The sequence below is a fragment of the Phocoena sinus genome, chromosome 8, assembly GCF_008692025.1.
Source record: "Phocoena sinus isolate mPhoSin1 chromosome 8, mPhoSin1.pri, whole genome shotgun sequence".
NCBI classification, from domain to species: domain Eukaryota; kingdom Metazoa; phylum Chordata; class Mammalia; order Artiodactyla; family Phocoenidae; genus Phocoena; species Phocoena sinus.
In genome coordinates, this window is record NC_045770.1 from 59,286,982 (window position 1) to 59,312,748 (window position 25,767).

At 37.2% G+C, this 25,767-nt stretch overlaps 1 protein-coding gene across 3 annotated transcripts in view; it reads left to right on the forward strand.

Annotated features, from left to right (window-relative positions):
- Positions 1-25,767, forward strand: part of FCHSD2 (FCH and double SH3 domains 2) — a 309,927-nt gene that overhangs the window by 215,867 nt on the left and 68,293 nt on the right. For all 3 annotated transcript variants that reach the window (XM_032640672.1, XM_032640671.1, XM_032640673.1), the window contains one exon: positions 14,654-14,776. In XM_032640672.1, coding sequence (XP_032496563.1) covers positions 14,654-14,776 — 123 coding nt within the window. The remainder of the gene's footprint in view (positions 1-14,653; positions 14,777-25,767) is intronic.

Genomic DNA, 25,767 nt, shown 5'->3' on the forward strand with positions numbered 1-25,767 from the left:
TTTTACACAAAGGCTATAGCACTGTTGCATAAAACACTAGGGGCTCTTGCCAGAGGAGACTGAATAAGCAGTCCACAGATGTTGTTAAAGAAGCTCCCTGGAACTTTACTTCTTGATTACAGAAAGATTCACTCACCATCTTCATAGATTTCCTATAAACCAGGTAGTTTTCGGTAAGAGATCAAAATCTAACAGAAACTGGAATGTTTTTACCAAACAGGCAACATTTAAAATCAGAATAAACCACCGTTAACTCTTTAAAGCTCTTATAATTGTAGGTACCATTAAACTTTGGAATAAGAACCTAGAAACTTAATTTTTGTCTTATAATTTTAAATCCATTATTTAGAAAGGTATTTAAGGAGCAATCTATTACACCTACTGTTTAGTAACTGGGTGCAAAAATGTTTATAGTTGTTACTTTTTTAGAAGTGGAATTATTGTTTTTACTGCTGAGAAATTGATTTTGTCTTTCTTGACTTCCTTCTTAAATGTCCTGAGCTAATGCTTTTTCTGTGATTCAAATACTGCTGAGCACAGCAGAGGTTGTTGCTGGAATTGACTTCAGTATGGACATGTGAGTGTTTTTAATAAGAAAAGCCAAATTCTTTTTTCATGGACTCTATACTTGAAAGCTTTGATATACTGAATAACTATATGCCCCCCAAAGTACAGTTGACTACTGTATTAAATTATGAAAACATACTGCTTTACATGTTTAGCTCAGAGCCCACTTCTGTTAAATGTAAAGACCAAAATGTTTATAGCTCTTATCCTTACTTTCTAAAATGTATTTTTTAGAAAACATTCATAATCTTAAATCAGCTTTAGGGTGCAACTTAAAGACCATTTTAAAACCTTCTGAATTGATTTATTGGGAAAAAAATAATCAAAATGATGTTAGTCTTAGGTGAGCTTTGATAAATACTGATTTCAGTAGTTAAGTACTGAACCATTCTCTTAATAAAAAATGTGACTAATGTAATTCTTAAGACTTTCACACGCACTCCGGCATCATTTCCTCCAGAAAATCTTCCTTAAACCTCCACGTTTGTTCAGGTGCTTCTCTACTAGAACCCTGTATAATTAAAATCATACTATTACATGCTTGTCTCCAATACTTGGCCAAATTCTTCATAGTTATATACTCAAATACACACATACAAACACAGATTCAACTCTTAACATCATTCTTGGCATAGTTTAGGGTCTCAAGAAATATTTTATTGAATTGAACTGTTGAATAATTATTTTTTTAACTTTTTTTATATAGGAGTATAGTTGATTAGCAATGTTGTGTAGTTTCAGGTGTACAGCAAAGTGATTCAGTTATACATGTATCTATTTTTCAAATTCTTTTCCCATTTAGGTTGTTACATGATATTGAGCAGAGCTCCCTGTGCTATGCAGTAGGTCCTTGTGTCATAGTACAAATTACATAGAAAACTCAGGTGCAAAGAAATTTAGCTATCACATGTTAATATACCATATGTCTAAGATTGTTCCTATCACAGGCTGTCTTTGAGCTATAAAAGATCAGACCCCGTTCAGTATAACCACCAGTTGTAGTTCAGAAACCTTTGAAGGGCATTAGACTATTCCCTTTCTGTTAATCGTTCCATATATCCAAGAAATGTGTATTAACTCTTCCCTAAAATTTCAATGTAAGGAACTTTCAGACTACCTATATCTGGGATAATGCTTCCTGAATTAAAACTAAGGCTTTATATTCTTATGCTAAATATTTTCTGGCATTTCAATACTTTAGTCTCAAAAGTGCACTCAGAAGATATTTAAATAATACAACCAAAAGATGAATATGGCGAAATTCTAGATCTAAATTAGAATGCCAAAAATTCTTCTATTTTCAGCAATCCTATTTACTAACTGATATGTATGTTTTTCTGGTTTACATACCTAACGATCTGAACTTCAGTCATAGTTTCTCCCAGAAGCCTTTCTGTTTTCCTCCTTAAGGCCTTTTGTCCCTACAGATCTTCTTTTTTTTTTTTTTTAATTTTTGGCTGTGTTGGGTCTTCATTGTTGTGCATGGGCTTTCTCTAGTTGCGGCGAGTGGGGGCTACTCTTCGTTGCACTGCGCAGGCTTCTCATTGTGGTGGCTTCTCTTGTTGCAGAGCATGGGCTCTAGGCACATGGGCTTCAGTAGTTGTGGCATGTGGGCTCAGTAGTTGTGGCTTGCAGGCTCTAGAGCGCAGGCTCAGTAGTTGTGGCGCACAGGCTTAGTTAGTTACTCCACAGCACATGGGATCTTCCTGGACCAGGGATCGAACCCGTGTCCCCTGCATTGGCAGGCGGATTCTTAATCACTGCATCACCAGGGAAGTCCCTTCAGATCTTCTTGCTTCCAGCTGTGTGACTGTGCCCATATCATCACTACCTGTTGGTCATCAGGACCACAGCTGAGGAAGAGCCCTTCTTTACTGCAGGGGTGGTATAGTTGGTGAACAAAAATCTGCTATTTAAGCAGGAGGCACGCTCTTCTAAACAGTCCTGTGGTGGAGTAAAAACTGGAACAGTGATGAAACTTTTTACCTTTGAATAATCTAGGACCCTCTTTTTCATGGGCAAAAATTCCTGTAGGCTCTTAGATTATTTTGATTACAGTGTTATTTAAATATGTATAAATAAGCCCAGGTTAAAAATATATGCTTATAGCTTTTATACAAGTATGAAAACAAAACAGAGTTATCATTTAATTACAAACGAATGTATAAAATCAGTAAAATTCAAATTGACAAAATGAATTAAATATAATAGCTGATAATGATCAGTTGACCCTAAATTGCTACTTGAAATGTAAGTTATGGTATTCTCTTCAGATTCTTTGGATTTCTCAGTGCCTATACTACCATACGCCTATAATGACTCTTTTCTCTCACCACTCTTTTCGCTTTGTTAGTATAGCACCCACTGATGTCATTTGATCTCCTCTGTGTTTCAACTATGTCATTTACATTTTAAGTTTAAAGTCATTTTAAGTTCAAGACCTATTCTCATTAACCTAAGACCACTGGAGTAAAACTACTTGGCCCATTGATTGTGAACACAAGCATTGGCACAGAAATCACACGGCAGTACTCCAGTAAAAGGTGATCATCTGTATAATCCTGGGTTAAATTATATCTTTTTAAATGATTTATTAAAATAAAAACAAAATGTAAATTCCCACAAATAATTTATGGACTGCAAAAATTATGTGATTATATCCTCAGCTTCCACTATAAGGAAAGCTACTCTAATTATTTTTGCCTGTAAGTATATATGTGAGGAACAAAATAGATTTGAGATTGAGATGGGGGCAAAAGGGATTTCCTAAAGCAGTATACTCAGACCAGTATAGTCTTGGCTTGACTCTCTTAAAGTATGCTGCTTTAAGTTTGCCTGCCCAATTCACTCACCTTTATCACATGATTTTACTTGATTGCTAATTCTGGAGTGTTTGTTGGAAATGAAGATTGTTTAGCAGGAGGGTGAGATGGAAAATAATGAATGGCTGAGGGACTAAAATTCATGTATATTTAAAAGATAGTCAAAGTGATATATATTAATATTAAAGCTTTTAAATCAAGTATTTTTGGAGTCTGTGAAGCTTCTTGCAAAGTTCTGGGATTCCCTGGAGCACAGAGATAAAACATGGTCAGTAAATAAGCAAACAGCAGGAGTAACAAGATATCCTGGGAAGAGAGGGGAATCTGATTTCCAGAATTGCCACATTATATTTTAAATGTCCCATTCTTAACCAAAAACTGGACATACAAAGAATCAAGGAAGTATAACCCATACACAAGGAATAAAAGGAGTCAGTAGAAACTGACCCCAAGGAAGCCCATATGTTGAACTTACTAAAGAAAGATTCTAAATCACCTGTTTTTAATATGATCAAAGAGCTAGATGAAACCATGTCCAAAGAACTAAAGGAAAGTATGAGAACAATGTTTCACCAAAGAGAGAATATGGACAAAGAGATAGAAACTATAAAAAGGAACCAAATAGAAATTCTGGAATTGAAAAGTACAGTAACTGAGATTAAAATACACTGGAAAGGGCTTCCCTGGTGGCACAGTGGTTGAGAGTCTGCCTGCTGATGCAGGGGACACGGGTTCGTGCCCTGGCCTGGGAAGGTCCCACATGCCGCGGAGCGGCTGGGCCCGTGAGCCATGGCTGCTGAGCCTGTGCGTCCAGAGCCTGTGCTCCACAACGGGACAGGCCACAACAGTGAGAGGCCCGCGTACCGCCAAAAAAATAAAAATAAATTAAATTAAATAATAAAATAAAATGCACTGGAAGGATTTGGCAACAAAGCTGAACTGGCAAAAGAAGGAATCCATGAACTTAAAGATCAGACAACTGAGATTATCCAGTTTGAGAAAGGAGTAGATAATTTAAGGCTGATTTAAAATACAATGCATAAAAAAAATACAATGCATAAAAAAAAATACAATGCATAAAGCAATAGGGACTTCCCTGGCGGTGCAGTGGTTAAGACTATGTTTCCAGTGCCTCCACTGCACAGGACATGGGTTTGATCCTTGGAGAACTAAGATCCCACATGCCGCATAGCCAAAAGATTAAAAATAAATAAATAAAATACTTCTCCCTTTAAAATAAAAGATAATGCATAAAGCAATAATTATAAAACATTGATGGGCTTATAATGTATAAAGATACAGCTCTATGACAAGAAGAGGGAAAGAATAGAGGTATGTAGGAGCATAGTTTTTTGTTTGTTTTTAAAAAATATATTTATTTATTTATTTGGTTGCGCTGAGTCTTAATTGCGGAAGGTGGGCTCCTGAGTTGTAGCTCAAAGGCTCCTTAGTTGCACCTTCCTGGCTCCTTAGTTGCGGCATGCATGTGGGATCTAGTTCCCTGACTAGGGATCAAACCCCGGGCTCCCTGCATTGGGAGCGCAGAGCCTTAATCAATGCGCCACCAGGGGAGTCTCTGTAGGAGCATAGTTTTTGTATTCTGTTGAATTAAGTTTGCATTAATCCAAACATGTTTGCTTTAAATTAAGATGTTAATTGTAATCCTCAGGTGACCACTATGAAAAGAACTCAAAAAGAGCTAGTAAAAGAAACAAGGGAATTAAAACGGTACACTGTTTTACAGACCTCACAAAAAGATACTATTATTATCTCTTTCTAGATGAGGAAACTGAGGCTTAAAGAGGGTATACAGCTTAAGTACACAGCAGAATCAAGACTCAAAACCAGGTCTGTCACCAAAACCCTTTAATATAGGTCCTATAAGGGAAATAGGTGAAATTCTTGGGTAGAACATAGGAATATTTAGGGCTTATTATTTTAATAACCATCTTTGGTAAGTACCATACTCTCTAGACTCTATCAGATCAGGAATTTAATGCTCAAGAAGGTTCAGTGTTTCCCCAAAGTGACATTTCTAGTAAGTGGTTGAACTGGGATTTGAATGCAGGTGTACGTGGTTCAAAGCTTTCTATTGAACCATGCTGCTTTGGGGTTGCAACCTAAATTTTGAGATGGTTTTAGCACACACAACTAGATAATGCATGCTAGTAAGTAACTCAAGAGGACGACACAGACTTTTTTTTTTTAATAAATTAACTTATTTATTTTTGACTGCATTGGGTCTTTGTTGCTGCGCGCGGGCTTTTCTCTAGTTGCGGTGAGCACGGGCCACTCTTTGTTGCAGGGCGTGGGCTTCTCACGGCAGTGGCTTCTCTTGCTGCACAGCACAGGCTCTAGGCACGCGGGCTTCAGTACTTGTGGCTCACAGGCTCCAGAGTGCAGACTCAGCAGCCATGGTGCATGGGCCTAGCTGCTCCACGACATGTGGGATCTTCCCGGACCAGGGCCCGAACCCGTGTCCCTTGCATTGGCAGGTGGGCTGTCAATCACTGCGCCACCAGGGAAGCCTGACAACACAGACTTTGTAGAAAAGCAGTATTAAATTTTCCTTTCCTGGCTTTGTAATTCACAGACAGAAAGTTTCTTACTTGTTTCCTCTTCCATAGAACTGAAGTAATTTAGTGCTTTTAAATAAAATAACCAAGTATAAAATTAGGTGATGTGTTTCTAATTTTACTTTATATCAGTTGACAAATTAAACCATCTATTAAGATATTTACAGTGATGCAAATACAGCCCAGTACTTGCTTTGATCTCTTTAAATTTGTAAAAATCTACTTTTTCTTTGCATCCTGCCTAAGTACACCTTGGAGTCCTTTCAGAAAGAAAAACAAATGTAGGCAGGCAATTATTGTTTTCTTCCATCAGCAAAGGAGGACTATAGAATTTCATGATTTAATTTTAAGACAGCTTATATTTATCATCATCTTGATATTTATATCCTTGACTTTTACCAAAGACTCTTGTAGAATACCCATTGCTGTCAGAAAAAGAAGGGTTTGCTTTTTCTAGGCTGCATTAAGGAAACTCAAGAGATTTCAGCATAACTCTATGACTACAGAATCTCTGCCCTTCCTGGATCTAAATAAGGAACCCACTGTTTAAAGTTCTTACTTTAGGGAAAGTTGCATCAGATGCTTAGAAAAATGACAACTTTTCTTTCTCCTAACTCCTAGTTCATCATAATGTTCCTCTTCAAATAAGTTCCAGGAATTTATACTTTCCTGTAAAGTAAATGTTTAGTAGGACACCCTAGAATTCTAAGCTTCTGAATTTGTCTTTAGGATATCCCAATTTTTCTTTACTATTTTGAGTATTCACTACTATGAGTTGAGTTCCAAACTCAGCTGATTTTAGAGATCAAGTTGATCAAATGAGTAAAGAGGGCAGAAGTAATATATAAGAGAATATATGGTCTACAGGTAACTGAAAAGAACATGGATGCTTAAAGGCATTCAAATTCTGATTTTTCAAAAACAGTGCTAGATTATTAAAACATATTGCTAATGAAAGTCCCCGTGGTTTCTCAGTTTAGGTATTACAGACTTCTTCCCCTAGCAATTTGTACCAAATAATCAAGAACAAAGTTTGGCTGTGTTTAAAATGTACACTTGGATGAGTTACCTCCCAAATTTTTGCATAATGGAAACCACCAAGAAGCTCATACTGCCAGATAAACTCATATTTGTGTAAACCTTGAAAGAATGCTTCTCCTGCCATTTCTGAGCATATATGTGAATTCTAATGTCATAGATTGTGAAATTTATGGCTCTGCACACATATCTATATAGGAACTGAAATTTGTGCAAATCTGCTCATTTGAAATTGAACATACAACTATACTTAGAAAACATTCTTGTGTCTTGCTCATATAAATGCTAGACAGGGCTCAGATGCATCTTCACCATGCATGTCCTTGTCAAACTATTATAGTCGTGACACTTTTATCATTTACTATAAGCCTTAAAAAGTTTTTACCTTACTTTAAATTTATAAGAAATACATGGGGCTTCCCTGGTGGCGAGTGGTTGACGGTCCGCCTGCCGATGCAGGGGACATGGGTTCGTGCCCCGATCTGGGAAGATCCCACATGCCGCGGAGTGGCTAGGCCCGTGAGCCATGGCCGCTGAGCCTGCGCGTCCGGAGCCTGTGCTCCGCAACGGGAGAGGCCACAACAGTGAGAGGCCCACATACCACAAAAGAAAAAAAGAAATACATGAAGCTTTTGGATTGTATTTGTGATTCAGCTTTGAAATAAAAATTGCCTACTTCAAACTTTTAGATCTGTTTAACTGAACAGAACCAGGAATAGTAAGGCAAGCTATTGAATTGTTATTACTTGCAGTTAGTGATATTTATGAATCAAGATTTTTTCTTATAATGCAACCAAGAGAAATAATTTAGATATTAGGGCTGATATAGGCTACAAGTATCATCCATAATGCTTTAGTAAGGAGTCTCTTAACTGCAAATAACAATGACTCAACTCAAAGTAGCTGGAGCAAAATAGGAATTTGTTGGTTCAGGTAAACAAATCACAAGTACAAGGTGATGCTTGCTCAGGAACTACCCAATCCAAGGATAGTCTCTTGCCCTCTCCTCTGCCCCCCATTCCCAGCTTTACCCTGCCAAGTTTCTCATCACTGCTTTTCCTTGTGAGTTGGTTTAAGTGTCCTGGGGGGAAGAACAACCATTTGGTGGGAAGAATAGGCCATTTTGAACCCATCTTTCAGCTTCCATCCCAGGTATGACCTACTTTAGGTCAAGTGCCAAGCTCTGCCCAGTAAGTTTGAGCAAAGGGCAGGGGTGTGCTGTTCTGTCTTGCATACCAGCTTGGCCTGCAAGTTTACCCCAGTGGTCAAGAGAGTAGGTCTGAGGGAGAGAGAAGGTATGCAACGTCATATATGTTTTATGTCTGGGATTCCACATAAAAAGATGCCACTACTAAAAAGGTTTGAAAACTACTGCATTAGACAGAGTTTTGTGAAATTAGTTTCTTCTCTAGCTTATACAAAATTTTACCAGTGTTACATAACATCACTAGGCTTACTTTTCCATCATGGGACTCAAGTGTGGGCTCATTCTTTTTTTTTTTAACATGTGAATTCTGATTGGTGTATTATTTGTTGAACAGATGTATATTGAATACTACCAGTACATCAAACCCTGCACTCAGTACAGAAGACACAGTGGTAAACAGCCAGACAAGATCCCTCCCTTCGTGGAACTTAACAAACCAAAAGCAAAGACAGACAAATAGGCATTACCAATGCCTATTTTATGCTAAAATTTTACACTATGATTAGGAGTTATAAAGCAAAAAGACTTAATCATTCTGGATGTCCAGAATAGCTAATGATTAAGTGAAGATCTTGATAAGTAAGAGTTAGCCAAACCAAGGAGGAGAGGGTAGAGAGAAGTCAAGAAAGAAGAGCCTTTGTGAAAACCCAGAGATAAAAGAGGAATATTGGAGGAATCAAAAGATGTACATTGTAGGGATAATAGGGAAGGAAATGGGGAGCAATAAGTAAAGAAGCGAAGAGGTAAGCCATGTCCAGATCATGCAGTCACAAAGTCATGAAGGTTTTTGTTTTGTTTTGTTTGTTCTTTAGTTTAAATGTAATGAGTAGTCAGTGAACATTGTTGAGCAGTCAAGTAAAATATGCAGCTTGGAAACATCCGCCTAGCCTCAATGTAGAAATAGGTTGGCAAGATGCAGGGCAACAGGAGATTGCTGCAGTAATCCAGATGAAACAGGATGTCTGGAGGGTAGTAGCTGTGAAGGTTAGGAGGAGGGGTTGGATTTGATTAATATTTAAGAAATTGAATCAACAAGATTTAGTAATTAACTAGATGTTGAGAGAAAGGCAGAGGGGAAAGTAAACCTTTACTTCCAAGTGTCCGACCTAGGCAGGTGAGTGGATAGTGGCATTACATACTAAGTTAGGAACACAAGAAGAAGAGCAGTTGGAGAAGAGAATGGTTTAGTCTGAGAGGCAGTTGGATATATAGGTGTGAAAGTCAGAGAAGGGAAATAGCGTCTGGTCAAAATTTAAGTCAGTCTGAATAATTACATGATATATTTTCATCGGAGTAAAGCTGACCCAATTAAGGTAAAGTAAATGCTTGATTCTCTCTAATTTACTCTCAAAATATTTCTTCAGTGCCTTCCCTCTCATATAATTGGGGCCTGCTTTTGTACCTTCCACCCGTCTCAGTTCAGTTCATTTCAGTAAACATTTTTTGCAGGCTTTCTCTGCTAAGATTAAAGTAGGGATATAGGCAGAAACAAGTGTTGCTGCCCTCAAGGAATTAATGGTGTAGTGGGGAAATCAGATACATATAGAAATGTTTTCATTATGCAATTTAGAATTGCATATTGGTGGGAGGGACAACTGTATGCAGAGCAATAGGAGATTGCAGCAATAATCCACATGAGACAGTTACTAAGTACTATGGTAGACAACGGTAAGTACTCTGTGTGATAAGTACTGTGATGGAAGCATTTGTAAAAAGCATTTTCAAGCTCTTTCCTTTGGTTCCCAATATTTAATTCTGTTTCAGGGAGCTACTTCTTTTTAATTATTGGCTTTTTATCAAAGTCCATATATGCACTCTACCTTCTAATCACAAACCAGGTTGAGACAGTGTTAGCCAGAATTCCTTTGAACTTCATCTCTCGGCATCATCACTGGTTCAAACAATTGCAGTTAACTTGAGGCAGGGGGCTGGAGCCAATCATAGGGTAATCATCCACTTCCTGTGTTTTGAATTCCAGCCATTTCTTAATTTTTGTACCTCCTGCATTAACTTTATGAACACTAGCAATAATACACCTAGGCCAGAAGACCTCCAGCTCTCTTATTCTTATGAACCAGAAAAATTGGTACATGGGCAGGTTAATGAACACTGCAACCCTATAAAGGTAATAATTAAAATCTTGGGTATTCTGGGTGTGAATATGATGATATGATGAAAGAAATATTTTAAGATTAATCTCTGTGTGCTATAAGAGGCTCCCAGTCACTTGGCCCACCTCCCACCTAATGTAAATTCATTAAGCCTCATTTGGGTCCCTGAAGCCAAGAAAAGCCTTTACTGTATTTGGTACATGATGACTCATGGTACATTTTTCTCTTAACTGGAATATGGTGGGAATAGCTTGCCTGTGAGCTAATTCAGTGCATTTTTGTTGCTGTATTGAACTCTAGAGTAAAACGTTCATTTATTCTACAAATATTTTTGAGAATCTGCTATTTGCCAGGCACTGTGCCTGAATAAGACTTAATCCATGACTTGCAATAATACCCATGCAACATACAAAAGATTGTGGAAGCACTAAGGAGGAACTGGTTGAGTCAGCTTTGTAAAGCATTTGGAACATAGTGAGCCATTAGTAAATATTAGTTGCCTGTGTTAGCCATCATTATTACTATTTGAGTGTGTAATAAGAAGGGAAGGACATTCCAGGCCAAGAGAATAACTTAATTGGAAACGTTTAGTAAATGTCATTTTCCAGAATGACTTGGTGTGGTTAGGATGTGAGTACAGTGCAGACAACAGTGGTAAGAGGCGGTGCTAACAAGAGGTAGTTTGGGACTAGATTACAAAGGCCTTTAGATACCAGCTGAAGAATTTTGACTTTTCAAAATATACAGTGGGAGCTTAAAAAAAATTTTTTTGTAGCATCATTTTTTCTTTCTAATATGATATCCAGATTTTCTTTTTACATTTTTTATGGAAAATTTCCCATATACAACAAAGTAAAAATAGTAGTATAATGACCCCCATGTATTCATTACCCAGCTTTAATAATTATCAATATGTGGCCAATCCATTAAAGATTTTTAAGCAAGGCAAAAAAGGAGACTAACATTGGGCCACTTCCATTATGTTAGTTGATCTTCATAGTGTCCCGTGGAGTATGTGGTATTCCCACTTTCCCTAATTATAGAAGAGAAAACCATCAAAATGATGAAGTAAAAGTTCTGAGATTCTAACCCATATCCAACTTATTTCAGAACTCAAATTCTCTCCCATGCTGCCTTTATAATTCTGAATAGAGCATGATTCTCAATTGAAAACAGATGCTGATCTGTCTATTTCACATATTGGTGCTCTTGACCCTATTCAGGATGGTGGACTTCTCTGCCTCCAGCCACTGTTCTTCTACAGGGTCACCAGGCTCTAAGTCTACATAAATATTCAATCTAATCAGCTAAAATGACTGTTTAGTCCAGTGGTTGTCAAAGTATGGTCCCCAGACCAGCAGCAAGTTGTTAGAAAATACAGATTCTCAGGCCCCACCCCCAACCTACTCAATTAGAAACTCGGCTGGAGCTCATGATGCCTATATTGCTGTTTGCTATGTTTAAATAAAATGTTCCAAGGTTTCCTGCAAGCACAAGGTCATATGACCATCTACCAAGAGCATTCTAAGGCAAAACCTCATATCAGAAGTAGCTATATGTTCATTTTTTAACAAGTTAATGAAAAGCATGTCCTAAGGTAGGAATTGTTATTCAGACTTAACACCAGCAGTCTCTCTGGGGATGTTGCATACCTCATGGAAAGGAATCTAAAGGAATTTGCACTGCCTATATTTACAGTGCTTGATGGTGCCATCTAGTGGTTTAAGCGCTATAGAACGTGCAGATTTATTAATGCTTTGGGGACAGAATTTGTATATTTTTTAAAAGTTAATTTTATAGTGAATGTTTAATGAAAGTAGGATATATAATTTCCTTACTATAAAACCTCCATTGAGGATTCTTAGATATGACACCAAAACACAAACAACAAAAGAAAAAAATAGCTAAATTAGACCTCAACAAAATTAAAACTTTTGTGCATGAAAGGACACTATTGAGGGACTTCCCTGGTGGTCCAGTGGCTAAGACTCTGCGCTCCCAATGCAGGGGGCCTGGGATTGATCCCTGGTCAGGGAACTAGATCTCACATACCACAACTAAAGATCCCGCATGCTGCAACTAAAGATACCACATGCTGCAGTGAAGAGCCCGTGTGCCGCAGCTAAGACCCGGAGCAGCCAAATAAATAAATAAGTAAATTTTTTTTTTTAAAAAGGACACTATTAATAAAGTGAAAATGTAGCCCACAAAATGGGAGACTATATTTGAAAATCATATATCTTATAAGATATATGTATCCAAATATATAAATAGTATTCAAATATATAAAGAACTCTTACAACTCAACAACAAAAAGAAAAACAACCCAATTTACAAATGAGTGTAGGACTTGAGTAGACATCTCTTCAAAGAAAATATACAAATGGCCAATAAGCACATGAAAAATCCCTCAACATCATTAGTCATTAGAGAAATGCAAATCAAAACCGCAATGAGATACCACTAGGACAGCTTGAATAATTAAAAAAAGAAAAACGGAAAATAAGTATTGATGAGGTTGTGGAGAAATTGGAACCTTTATATATTGTTGGTGGAGATGTAAAATGGTGCAGCCACTGTGGAAGACAGATTGTTAGTTCCTCAAATAGTTAGACACAGAATTACCAGAGGACCCAACAGTTCCACTACTAGGTATATACCCAAGAGAACTGGAAAATCCATAATAGCCGAAAAGTGGAAACAATCCAAATGTCCACCAACTAATGAATGAATAAACAAAATGTGGCATATCCATACAATGCAGTATTGTTTAGCCATAAAATGTACTAATACATTGATGAACCTTGAAAACATGCTAAATGACAGAGGCAGGCACAAAAGACCACATATCATATGGTTCCATTTATATGAAATGTCCAGAATAAGCAAATTCATAGAATTAGAAAGTAGAGGGGCTTCCCTGGTGGCACAGAGGTTAAGAATCCTCCTGCCAATGCAGGGGACACGGGTTTAAGCCCTGGTCTGGGAAGATCCCACATGCCGCAGAGCAACTAAGTCCGTGCACCACAACTCCTGAGCCTGTGCTCTAGAGCCCGTGAGCCACAACTACTGAAGCCCACGTGCCTAGAGCCCGTGCTCCGCAACAAGAGAAGCCACCTCAATGAGAAGCCAATGCACCACAATGAAGAGTAGCCCCCACTTGCCGCAACTAGAGAAAACCTGCGCACAGCAATGAAGACCCAACGCAGCCCCAAAAATTAATTAATTAATTTTAAAAAAAGAAAGTGGTTTAGTGGTTGCCAGAGGCGGGGAGAAAGGTCGGAATGGGTGCAGCCACTTAATGGGTATGGGATTTCTTTTGGAGGTGATGCAAATGCCCTGGAATTAGATAGTAGTGATGGTTGCACAACATTGTGAGTGTACTAAAAGCCACTGAATTGTACACTTGGAAATAGTTAAAATGGTTACTTTTATGGTATGTGAATTTTACCTCAATTTTTAAGAAGATCTTTGTTAATTTGTAAAACTGCAGAACCTTTATTACTATTACTATTGATATATTTTCCTATAGCTGTTGCTAGTATGTATGTATGTATTCTATTCTACTTTGTTAGCCTAAAATTATTCAATATATTCTTTTCCATCTACACAGTTTCCACAGTTTTTATTTTGGTGGCTATGCATATTTTAGTCTGTGTATATCATAACTTAATGTATCTCAAATGTTTAGTGGTTTTCTCTTCCTTTTTTTCAATTTCAAAGAGTTCTGCTCTAAATGCTTAAATAAGTAAGAATGTTTAAAACTCTTTGTAGACTTTGCATTGGTGTTTCTTCCCTAAAACAGGATTTCTGAGTCTTTTTTTTATTTTTACTATTTCTATTGTGTTTTTTCTCTGACTGCTCTATAGTAAGAATATATTAATTTAGAATCTTACCAATAATGGGTGAGGAAAAATGGAGATTAATGTTTATTGAATGTCTGTTCTGTTCCAGGCACTGTGTCTGGATCCTTTACATCCATTATTTCATTTAACTCCCACACCTACTCTTATAAAGTGACTACAGAAGTTGACACAATTAATAAGCAGATGAACAAATATCAGAAATGAAGCATTTTGTCTCCCGAGTGTTACCCTGTCCCCACAACTTTAACAATATTGGGGTTTACCTTTTTTAGTTCCTATTTATTAGAGAAATTCATGTTTTCCCAAGTGATTGTTTAAGGTTTATATTTATTCTTACATAACGACCTATATCTTTTATTAATTTTTTATTAATAGATTTTAAACTGAACTTACCTTTTAAACAATAGGCATTGTGTGTCAAAGCTTTATCATAATTTTTTTGCTTTTGTTTACTCCTCTTTTACAGGCTCTTGATGGAAATGTATATGACCACCTCAAGGATTATTTAATAGCCTTCAGCCGGACGGAGCTAGAGACATGCCAAGCTGTGCAGAACACATTCCAGTTTTTATTAGAAACCTCCAGCAAGGCGAGTTACCTTTAGTGCAATATGTGATGTTATCCATTTTAGAATCTAAAATGTTTTTTGCATACAAACAAAATGAAGATACCAATGACATTAGAAGAATGCTTTAAAGGACAAATTTCCTGGAAACGCTATTTCTTCTAACAAAATTGGAGCGTGTATTGTTCTCCTTGATGAAGGTCAAAAAAGTCTATTGCCATGTATGTTGCTCTTGAGAAGAATGGTTTAAAGAGCTTTTATCTTTCACTCAAATGAATTTTGAATACACTCAGTTCGTAAAACAACAAGGTCATGTGTCAGTGCAAAGAATAATAAAGGGGCACAAAAAGGAAAATTAGCATTTTATAATTGATAAAGAAATTAATGTTATAATATCTTGTTTTTAAAAATTAACCTTAAAAAAAAAAAAAAAAATTAACCTTGCCTTCTATGTGCTGTCATTCTTTGATAGTAATCTTTTCATTCAAAAGTGTTGACATCCATCAACTTTGCTGGCCTGTCACACTGTTTACATAGAAAATAAATGAAATCGTTTTTCTTTAGGATCTGACAGATTAAAATTTTTTGCAGTAGAGAAACTGCCCTTTGGAAGATAAATTGTTCCTGCGATTAATAAATCTTATTTTCTTTCTGATAAATTAAGTGCATAGTAAATGTTTCCTGACTGAATGAATACATTTATTAAAATATATTCATTTTATAACTGCTATTTTAAAAGATCCAGTTCAATTCTCCTTTTTGGCAGGAGGAGCAGGAACTAGCTAATACCTTAGAAGTTGTTTGGAAAGGAATCTGGGTCTCCATCTCACAAGACAGTGTCCAAAGACAGGAAAGAAAAGGGACACAGACTTTTCTTCCTGAACTCCTCCATGTATATTTATTCTTATTTTCAGTGTACCATAGCTCCAATTCTATTTTTAGAAAAACATTTAAAATGTTAAGTTGATATGGGAATACAAATATCACTAGTCTGGTGCTTTGAAATCCTGTCATATTTTTGTATTCTTATATTTTCACCCCCCAGGATTCAATAAAAGATATAAAAGGATGGATGTAGAGAAAGGATAAATGGATGAATAGATGGATAGTTAAGTGAAAGAAAATGTAGAAAAATAATAATTGAAGAATCTAGGTAGTGGGTATATAGGTGTTTCTGTACAATTCTTTTATTTTAACATGTGTACATTTGACATCTTATTATTATTACTATTGATATATTTTGTTGTTGCAGGGAAAAGTCTATAAAAGTCTATAAAAACATCTTGGTTTTGTTCCTTTTATGGAGAGGTTGATTTTTGACTAGTAATCAGATTGTTTATATTTATTGGTCCATTCAGATTTTCTGTTTCTTTTTAGTACATTTTGGTAACTTACACTTTCCTAGATGAATTGTCCATTTCATTTATCAAATTTGATGTCATAAATTTGCATATAAAGTTGTTTGTCTCTGTAGTTGTCTCCCTTTTCATTTCTAATATTGTTTGTGCTTTCTCTCTTACTTTGATCAGACTTACCAGTCTATTTTATTAATGTTTTCCAAGAGCCAGCTCTTGTTCTACTTCTCAATGTTATTGTTTCCTATCTCCTTAATTTCTGCCTTTATATTCATTATTTCTTTCTACTTTATTACAGTTTATATTTTTATTCTTTTTCAGGCTTTTTTTCTATTAGGTTCTATATTTTCAGTCTTTCTTGTTTCCAAGTAAATCCACTTGAACCTAAAAAATTTCTCTTTCTGCTTTAATTGCAGTCTATGATATGTTTGTAGGGCTTTTTAATTGTTTCTGTATTCCACCCCCCCCACCCCCGCCCCTGTCATTAATCCATGAATTATTTAAAAGTGAGTTTTTCCAGTTTCCATTCAATGGGGGGAGTATGTAATAGGGTGGCATTTTTCATTTCTAATTTTATCAGAGAGACTGTCCCCAGACAGAATTCCTTGAAATCTTTTTCCAAGAATAAGTTAAGTTTGAATACACTACCTTTAGTTTATAAAACAGGTTAACATATAGTCTTTAAAATGTGCTAATATTTTATACAGCAGTTAACAATTTTCTAGGAGTTTTTAGCACATCCTCTGAGGTTGGTATTATCATGCTCATTTCATAGAGAGGAAAACAGACCCAGGAAATTTATGTGGCTCGCCTGAGGTCACACACTCACACATAGTGTTTTCCATGCTCTACTACTATCTATGTTATCTCTTTAGCTTATATTATTTTCATAGAAAGTGAATTAAAAATGAATCAACTGATTTGGACACATAAAGAGATAAGCTTTTATTTTCCACTACATTCACTCATATGAGTATCTTACTCCCAGGGATGAGGAATAAATGAGATGCTCTTCTGTTTAGATTGAAAGTGGTAGTAATAAAAATTTTGTAAGAATGATGTAACTAGGAGTTGTGCCCTTTTGTTCCTAGTACCAGAAGAGCTCATACCTATAAGTTTTATGCCACGTGTTTTTCTATTACAAAGAGCTTGTTATGTTGCTCTTGTTATACTGCTAAAAGCAACCTAGTGATCTAATAACCCAAAAAGAAGTTTGAAACTCTTTTGGTTTTTATTCTACACCATTACTAGCTTGTCATTTTTTTTCGCGGGGTGTGGGGGGCGGAATTCATTTTTTTCCACATATCTAAATTGTAACTGTACATGTTCTCAAAGATATTTTGGAGGTAATCCATAGTGACACATTGTAAATTTTGCAATGCCCTCTATATCTTTTATCCCCTAAAGGGAAACAGCTGGCCCTAGGAACTTTTGTTTAATTTTAATTATTTATGAAGCTTGCTTTTCTTCTTAATATTTTATGAAATGCTTTCTACATGTAACTGAAGCAGATGTTGTCAGAGATATTTTCTCTGGCATAGTTAATTCTAAAAGTAGTTCTACTGGCCTTACAGTTTGTTTATGTGTGCTTGCTTTCTGTCTGCATAAGGGAATTCCTACCAATTAATAATGTAGATCTTTTAACAATTCAAAAATAACAATGTTATTCTATATTTCTTTGGAAATTAAATTGTCTAGTATTGTCATTCTTAATACCTTGAAGACTTACCAAAAAAGTAAACTTAATAATATGAAGGGGAAAAATCACATGATCATCTCAAAGGACATAGGAAGAGCATTTGACAGAATTCAACACTCTTTTATTATAAAAATGCTCAGCAGATTAAGAATAGAAGGGAACTTCCTGAACATGGTAAAGGGCATTTTTTAAAAACCTACATCACATATCACACTCAATGGTGAAAGACTGAAAGCTTTCCCCACCTAAGATCAGGAACAAGACAAGGATGCCCACTTTTCACCACTAATATTCACCATTGTACTGGAAGTCCTGGTCAGAGCAATTAGGCAAGAAATAGAAATAGGAGGCACCAAATCAGAAAGAAAGAAGTAAAATTATCTATATTTGCACATGACATGATTATAGAAAATCCTATAGATTCCACAAAAGTCCTAGAGCTAGTAAATGAATTCAGCAGAAGTTGCAAATACAAAATCAAAACACAAAAATCTGTTGTGTTTCCATAATACTCCATCAATGAATGAACTGAAAGAAAATTAAGAAAATAATTCTAACTACAATACCATTTGAAGAATAACTACTTAGAAGTAAATTTATCCAAAACGTGGAAAACTTGTACATTGAAAACTACAAAACATTGCTGAAATTAAAGAAGACCTAAATAAATGGAAATAATAAATGTTTATGGATTGGAAGATTTCATATCACTAATATTTCAGTATTCCCCAGGGACTTCCCTGGTGGTCCAATGGGTTATATTCCATGCTCCCAATGCAGGGGGCCCGGGTTCCATCCTTGAATGGGGAGCTGGATCCCTCATGCATGCTGCAACGAAGATGCTGCGTGCCGCAACTAAGACCTGTGTCAGCCTAAAAAAATAAATAAATATTTTAAAATATATATATTTCAATATTCCCCAAAGCAGTCTAATCAAGATAGTATGGTAGTAGTATAAGGATAGACATGTAGACCAGTAAGAATTGAGAGTCCAGAAATAAACTCAAACATCTGTGGCTAATTGATTTCGACAAGGTTGTCAAGGCCATTTGATAGAGAAGGAATAGTCTCTCCAATAAGAGGTGCTAAAACAACATGATAACCACATGCAAAAGAATAAAGTTAAACCCCTTCCTCACTCCATATATAAAAATTAACTCAAAATGGGTCAACATCCTAAAACTATAAAATTATAGAAGAGAACAGAGGTAAATCTTTATTGGTTTTGCCAGTGTATTCTTAGATTTAACATGAAAGCTCAAGCAATAAAAGAAAAGATAGATAACTAAACTTCATCAAATTAAAAGTTTTTGTGCATCAAAGAACATTATCAAGAATGTGAAAAAGACAGTCCATAGAATGGGAGAAAATATTTATAAATCATGTGTCTGATAGGAATTTAATAATCAGAATATATAAATAACTTTTACAACTCAACACATAAAAGACAAATGACCCAATTTAAAAATGGACAAAGGACTTGAATAGACATTTTTCCAATGAAAATGTACACATGAAAAGATCCTCAGCACTGTTAGTCATTAGAGAAATGCAAATCAAAACCACAATGAAATACCACTTCCCACCTGGTAGGATAACTTTAGTATTTAAAAACAAACACACACACACAATAGCAAGTGTTGGCAAGGATGTGGAGAAATTAGAACCCTCGTACAAGCGTTTGTAGGAATGTAAAATGGTGCAGCCACTGTGGAAGACAGTTCGGTAGTTCCTCAAAAAGTAAGACACATGCAGGGGACACGGGTTTGTGCCCCGGTCCGGGAGGATCCCACACGCCACGGAGCGGCTAGGCCCGTGGGCCATGGCTGCTGAGCCTGCACGTCCGGAGTCTGTGCTCCGCAACAGGAGAGGCCACAACAGTGAGAGGCCCGCGTACCACAAAAAAATAATAAGACACAGAGTTACCATATGACTCGGCACTTCCACTTTAAGAGAATTGAAAAAAAATGTTTAGGGCTTCCCTGGTGGCGCAGTGGTTAAGAATCTGCCTGCCAATGCAAGGGACATGGGTTCAAGCCCTGGCCTGGGAAGATCCCACATGCCATGGAGCAACTAAGCCCGTGTGCTACAACTACTGAGCCTGAGCTCTAGAGCCTGTAGGCCACAACTGCTGAGCCCACGTGCCACAACTACTGAAGCCTGCGCGCCTAGAGCCCGTGCTCCACAATGAGAAGCTATGACAATGAGAAGCCCGCACACTGCAATGAAGAGTAGCCCCCACTCACCACAACTAAAGAAAGCTTGTACACAGCAACAAAGACCCAACACAGCCACAAATAAATAAATAAATAAATAAAAGATGTTTTTATGGCCTAGGTTGTGTCCCCCTAAAATTCATATGTTGAAGTCCTAACCTCCGGTTCCTCAGACTGTGACTGTTTTTGGATATAGGGCCTTTAAAGAGGTTATTAAGGTAAAATGAGGTCATATGGACAAGCTCTAATCTAGCATGACTGGTGTCCTTATAAGAGGAGGTTAGAACACAAACAGGCACAGAGGGAAGACCATATGAAGACACCAGGGAAAGATGACCATCTACAAGCCAAGGAAAGAGGCCCTCAGAAGAAACCAACCCTGCCAACACCTTGATCTTGGACTTCTAGCCTCCAGAACTGTGAGGCAACAACTTTATGTTGTTTAAGCCACCTCATCTGTGATACTTTGTTATGGCAGCCCTAGGAAACTAATACAGATGCTTATACTCACTATTAATCAAAGAAATGGAAATTCAAATCACCGTGAGATTCTATTCTATACTTATGAGATTGACAAAAACAGACAGGAATGACTATTGGTGAGAATATGGATTAACAGAAACTCTTACACTGCCCCGAAGGGTACAGATTGATACATCCAATATAAAAACATTTGACATTATCTAGTCAATTTAAAGATGCACTTAGCTTATGACCCAGCAGTTCTACTGCTCGGAATATAACCTAGAGAACCTCTGGCACATGGGTACCAGGAGACTTTTGAAAGAATGTTCATAGCAACTTCCTTTATAAGACTAGAAAAAGCTAGAAATAACCCAGTTGTCCACTGACAGTAAGATGAATAATGGAATACAAGATAGCAATAAAAATGGAAGTTCTGGGGCTTCTCTGGTGGCGCAGTGGTTGAGAGTCTGCCTGCCGATGCAGGGGACACGGGTTCGTGCCCTGGTCCGGGAAGATCCCACATGCCACGGAGCGGCTGGGCCAGTGAGCCATGGCCGCTGAGCCTGCATGTCCGGAGCCTGTGCTCCGCAACGGGAGAGGCCACAACAGTGAGAGGCCCACGTACCGAAAAAAAAAAAAGGAAGCTCTGTAGGCACATGCATTAATATGGATGAGATTCACAAATGTAATATTGAGCAAAAAGCAAATTGCACAACAAGGACCTACAGTATAGCACAGGGAACTGTACTCAGTATTTGTAGTAACCTATAATGGAAAAGAATCTGAAAAAGAATATGTGTGTTTGTGCATGTGTGTGTATGGCTAAATCACTTTGCTTTACACTTGAAATTAACACAACATTGTAAATTAGCTGTACTTCAATTTAAAAAAAAAGCAACTTGCAAAAGAATACACACACTAAGATGCCATTTATGCAGTGTTTGAAAATATCCAAGAAAACAGTATCATTTTGAGATACATCATATGTAGTAACACTATTAAAAGGAAAAAAGAAAAGAGGAGCTTGGTAAAATTCAGTAGAGTGGTTACATCTAGAGCAGCATGCATTTGCAGAGGGGCAGATATTCCCCAAGGGAGTAAAAATTGCTTCTGGATTTTGAGGGGTGATTTGCAAAAAAATCTTAGATATTACAGCATTCCATAATACATAAACATGTATACAGTATATTTGTAGTATTAAAATTTAATCAAAGAGGGAGATTAGGGAAAAAATGTCTTGAAAGTGTCCCTGGATTGGGGAGTGGGAGTGATAACACTTAAAAAACATTTTAAAAAAAACAAAACAGGTTGAGGAACATTCCTTTCGAAGGAACGTGGGAATGCAATAAGGAGAGGTTATATAGATTTTGACAGTAATAGTAATGTTTTATTTAATCTCAGTGATGGATACAGAGGTGTTCTTTAACAACTGTTTATTGAATGCTACTTTAGACAGAGTTACTGTGCTAGTTGCTGAAGGATACATCAGTAATGAGATTTAAGGCCTGACCTCAGTTGTCACAAGGAATGACAGAGGGGAGCAGGAAGGGACTGGAGGGAAAGATTACAAAGGGGATAAGGAAACTTTTGCGGGTGAGGGATAAGTTCATTATCTTGATTGTGGTGATATCTTTACAGGTGTATAGGTAAGTTAAGACTTATCAAAGTATACACTTTAAATATGTACAGTTTATTGTATGTCACTTATACTTCAGTAACAGCTTTACAGAGAGAGAGATTGGGCATATATCCCAGAGAAAATGAAAATTTATTTTCACACAGAAACTTGGACACAAATGCTTTATTCATAATAGCCAAAAACTGGAAACTGCTTAAATGACCTTCAGTGAGTGAGGGATCAGACACATGGTGGTACTTCCATACTATGGAATACTACTCAGCAATAAAAAGGAGTGAACTGTTGATAACATGCAACAAATTGGATGAACTTATAGGAAATTATGCTGAGTGAAAATGGAAATCTCAAAAAGATATATGGTGGGACTTCCCTGGTGTTCCAGTGGTTAAGACTCGGTGCTTCCACTGCAGGGGGCATGGGTTCAATCCCTGGTCAGGGAACTAAGATCCCTCATGCCGTGCCACATGGCCAAAAAAGAAAAGATATATGGCGCATGATTCCATTATGTAACATTTGTGAAATAACATTTATAGAAATAGAGAACAGATTAGCAATTGCCAGGAATTAGGGATGAGGAAAGTAGAGGGAGCTATTATGGAGTAGCACAAGGGAGTCATGTGGTGATGGTTCAGTTAAGTATCTTGATTGTGATAGTGGTTACATGAAGTTATACATATGATAAAATTGTATAGACCTCTACACATACACCACCCCAAAATGAGTGCATATATAACTGGTGAAATCTAAATAAGCTTTATGCTTTGTACCAGTGTCGATTTCCTGGTTTATATATTTATGCAAGACACCGACATTGGGAGGTGCACAGGATCTCTTTGCAACTTCCTTTCAAAATGAATTGTTCGAGACAGAAGACCAGTAACTAACCCAGTACCTCTAGTGTACAGATCTTGTTTTCTATGTACTTTCTCCTACTCACTTAAAAAAAATAATAATAAAAGTAAATAAATAAAAACAGTGCTTCTTGGGAAAATAGCACTGATTCTAGATCTGGGACATGAAATATTTAAGGTATTACTGTTAAATAATTTGTCATAATGGAAAGCAAGGAAACTGTCAAAACTATCAAAAACTACTAGTCCCATCTCAAAGGGACTCAGGATGTGATCTTGCTAGCCAAAGATGGGATAATTTTAGCATCAATAATGATAATAACAACAGTAGATTAAAACACATTAAATATTTTAAAATCCATGACTTCATAATAATAATTTATTAAAGCTATAATTGGTCATTCTTTGGAGGTTGCTAGGGAAACAGCTCAATTTGAAAACTAGATAATAAAGGGAAGAGGAAATGTTTATCCTGCCTTATACAAAATGTACCTCAAGGTAACTAAATAATTGACTTGGAAAGTTTTTCTTATGGAAGTATTCCAGCTAATAAATGAAAAAGGAATGATAGAATTCCTTGAAAAAGTGATAGAAAAAATAGAAAAATCTCTAGTTTTTGTAACCCCTAATATGTTTAGGCATTTATCATCATAGGTCTGTTCTATTAGTTTCCTAGGCTGCTGTATGGCGTAAAATGATCGAAATTTATTCCCTCTGAGTTCTGGAGGCCAAAAGTCAGAAATGAAAGTGTCAGCCAAGGCTGCACTCCCTCCAAAGGCTTCAGAGGATAATCAGTTTCTTACCTCTTCCAGCTTCTCATAGCTTGAGACATTTTTTGGTTTGTGGTCACATTACTCCAATCTCTGCCTCTGGTCTCATTGGCTCCTCTTCTGTCTGTGTTTTCTTCTGTTTGCCTTTTATAATGACATCACTTATCATTAGATTAAGGGCCCAACCACAGAATCCAGAATGACTTCCTAATCTCAAAACCCTTAACAATTACATCTGCAAAGGGCCTTTTTCCAAATGAGGTAACATTCACAAGTTCCAGGGATTAGGACGTGGACATCTCTTTTGGGGGGCCACCATTCATTCAGCCCACTACAACTATTAATATCAAAAAGAGATGAGTCAGAGGCAAGCCTCTTCGTAGAAGTAAACACCACCTTGTCAAAAAATAAAAATAAAACAAAAACCTAAACGCAAAGAAGCATCAACTTACAGGACACACAAGAAACAGAATACTGCGAGGATGGAGTCAACAAAACTCAGACTGTGGGAAACTCTACAAAACAAAAACTCAGTTTCTTCAACAAACAAATTGCAGGGGGGTGGGGGTAAGGGAGATGGAGGAAGAAACCTATATATGAAAACAAAACTAAGCAACATCATCCATTTGCACTGTGGGAACCTTACTGTGATCCCAATTTGTAAAACTTTTTAAAATATGGAACAGAAATTTGAACATTTACTGGTTGTTTTATAATATATTTTGTAAATTTTAATATGGATATATTTTTTAAAGTCTTTGTCTTGGGGACTTCCCTGGTGGCGCAGTGGTTGGGCATCCGCCTGCCAGTGCAGGGGACGCGGGTTCGATCCCTGGTCCGGGAGGATCCCACATGCCGCAGAGCAGCTAGGCCTGTGCGCCACTACTACTGAGCCTGTGCTCTAAAGCCCGCGTGCCACAACTACTGAAGCCCGTGCACCTAGAGCCCATGTGCCTAGAGCCCGTGCTCCGCAACAAAGAGAGGCCACCGCAATGAGAAGCCTGCGCACCGCAACGAAGAGTAGTCCCCGCTCACCGAAACTAGAGAAAAGCCCGCACACAGCAACGAAGACACAATGCAGCCAAAAATAAAAAATAAATAAATTAAAGTCTTTGTCTTTTAGACATTACACTGAAATATTTATAGATGAAATGATATGTCTAGGATGTACTTCAATATAATTGGGGTGGGGGAGGAGCAGGTAGGTTTATAGATGAAACAAGAACTTGTGTTTTTGGAAGTTGGGTGGTAGGTACATGGGGATACATTATTCTGTTCTCTCTACTTTGAAATGTTCCATAACAAAAAATTAAAAATTTAAAAAGGTTGATACTTCCCCCTTGAAAGAAAGAAAAAGAGGAAAGAAAGAAAGAAAAGGAAGTTTGGTTTGTGGTGCTTGAGAGGATAGGTTTAGCAACTAGAAGGATGATCCTCTTAGCTTTTTTCTGCATGGTGACTAGTGAGGCTGTGTCTCAGGGCTGTGTCAAGAGCTTTCACAGGGGACTTCCCTGGTGGCGCAGTCCTGTGTTCGATCCCTGGTCCTGGAAGATCCCACATGCTGCGGAGCAACTAAGCTACAACTACTGAAGCCCACGCACCCTAGAGCCCGCGTGCTGCAACTACTGAAGCCTGAGGGCCTAGAGCCCATGCTCCGCAGCAAGAGAAACTACCTCAGTGAGAAGCCCACACACCGCAACGAAGAGTAGACTCCACTCTCCACAACTAGAGAAAGTCCGCGCGCAGCAACAAAGAACCAACACAACCAACCAACCAACTAACCAACCAATAAATAAATAATTTTAAAAAGAGCTTTCACAGCTACTCTAGCTTAAAACTGGAATCCAGGAAAAGAAAAAAACACATTTCCCTTTGAGAATATGCTTATTCAGCCAGCCTTTCATGACCATATTTTTTCAACCACTCCTTCCTCCATCCCACCCCTTCAGTCTGGATTAAATAGCACCATCTTTTGTGCTCTCCTAGTACCTTCTACATACTTTGATAGGGTATTTTAATTGTG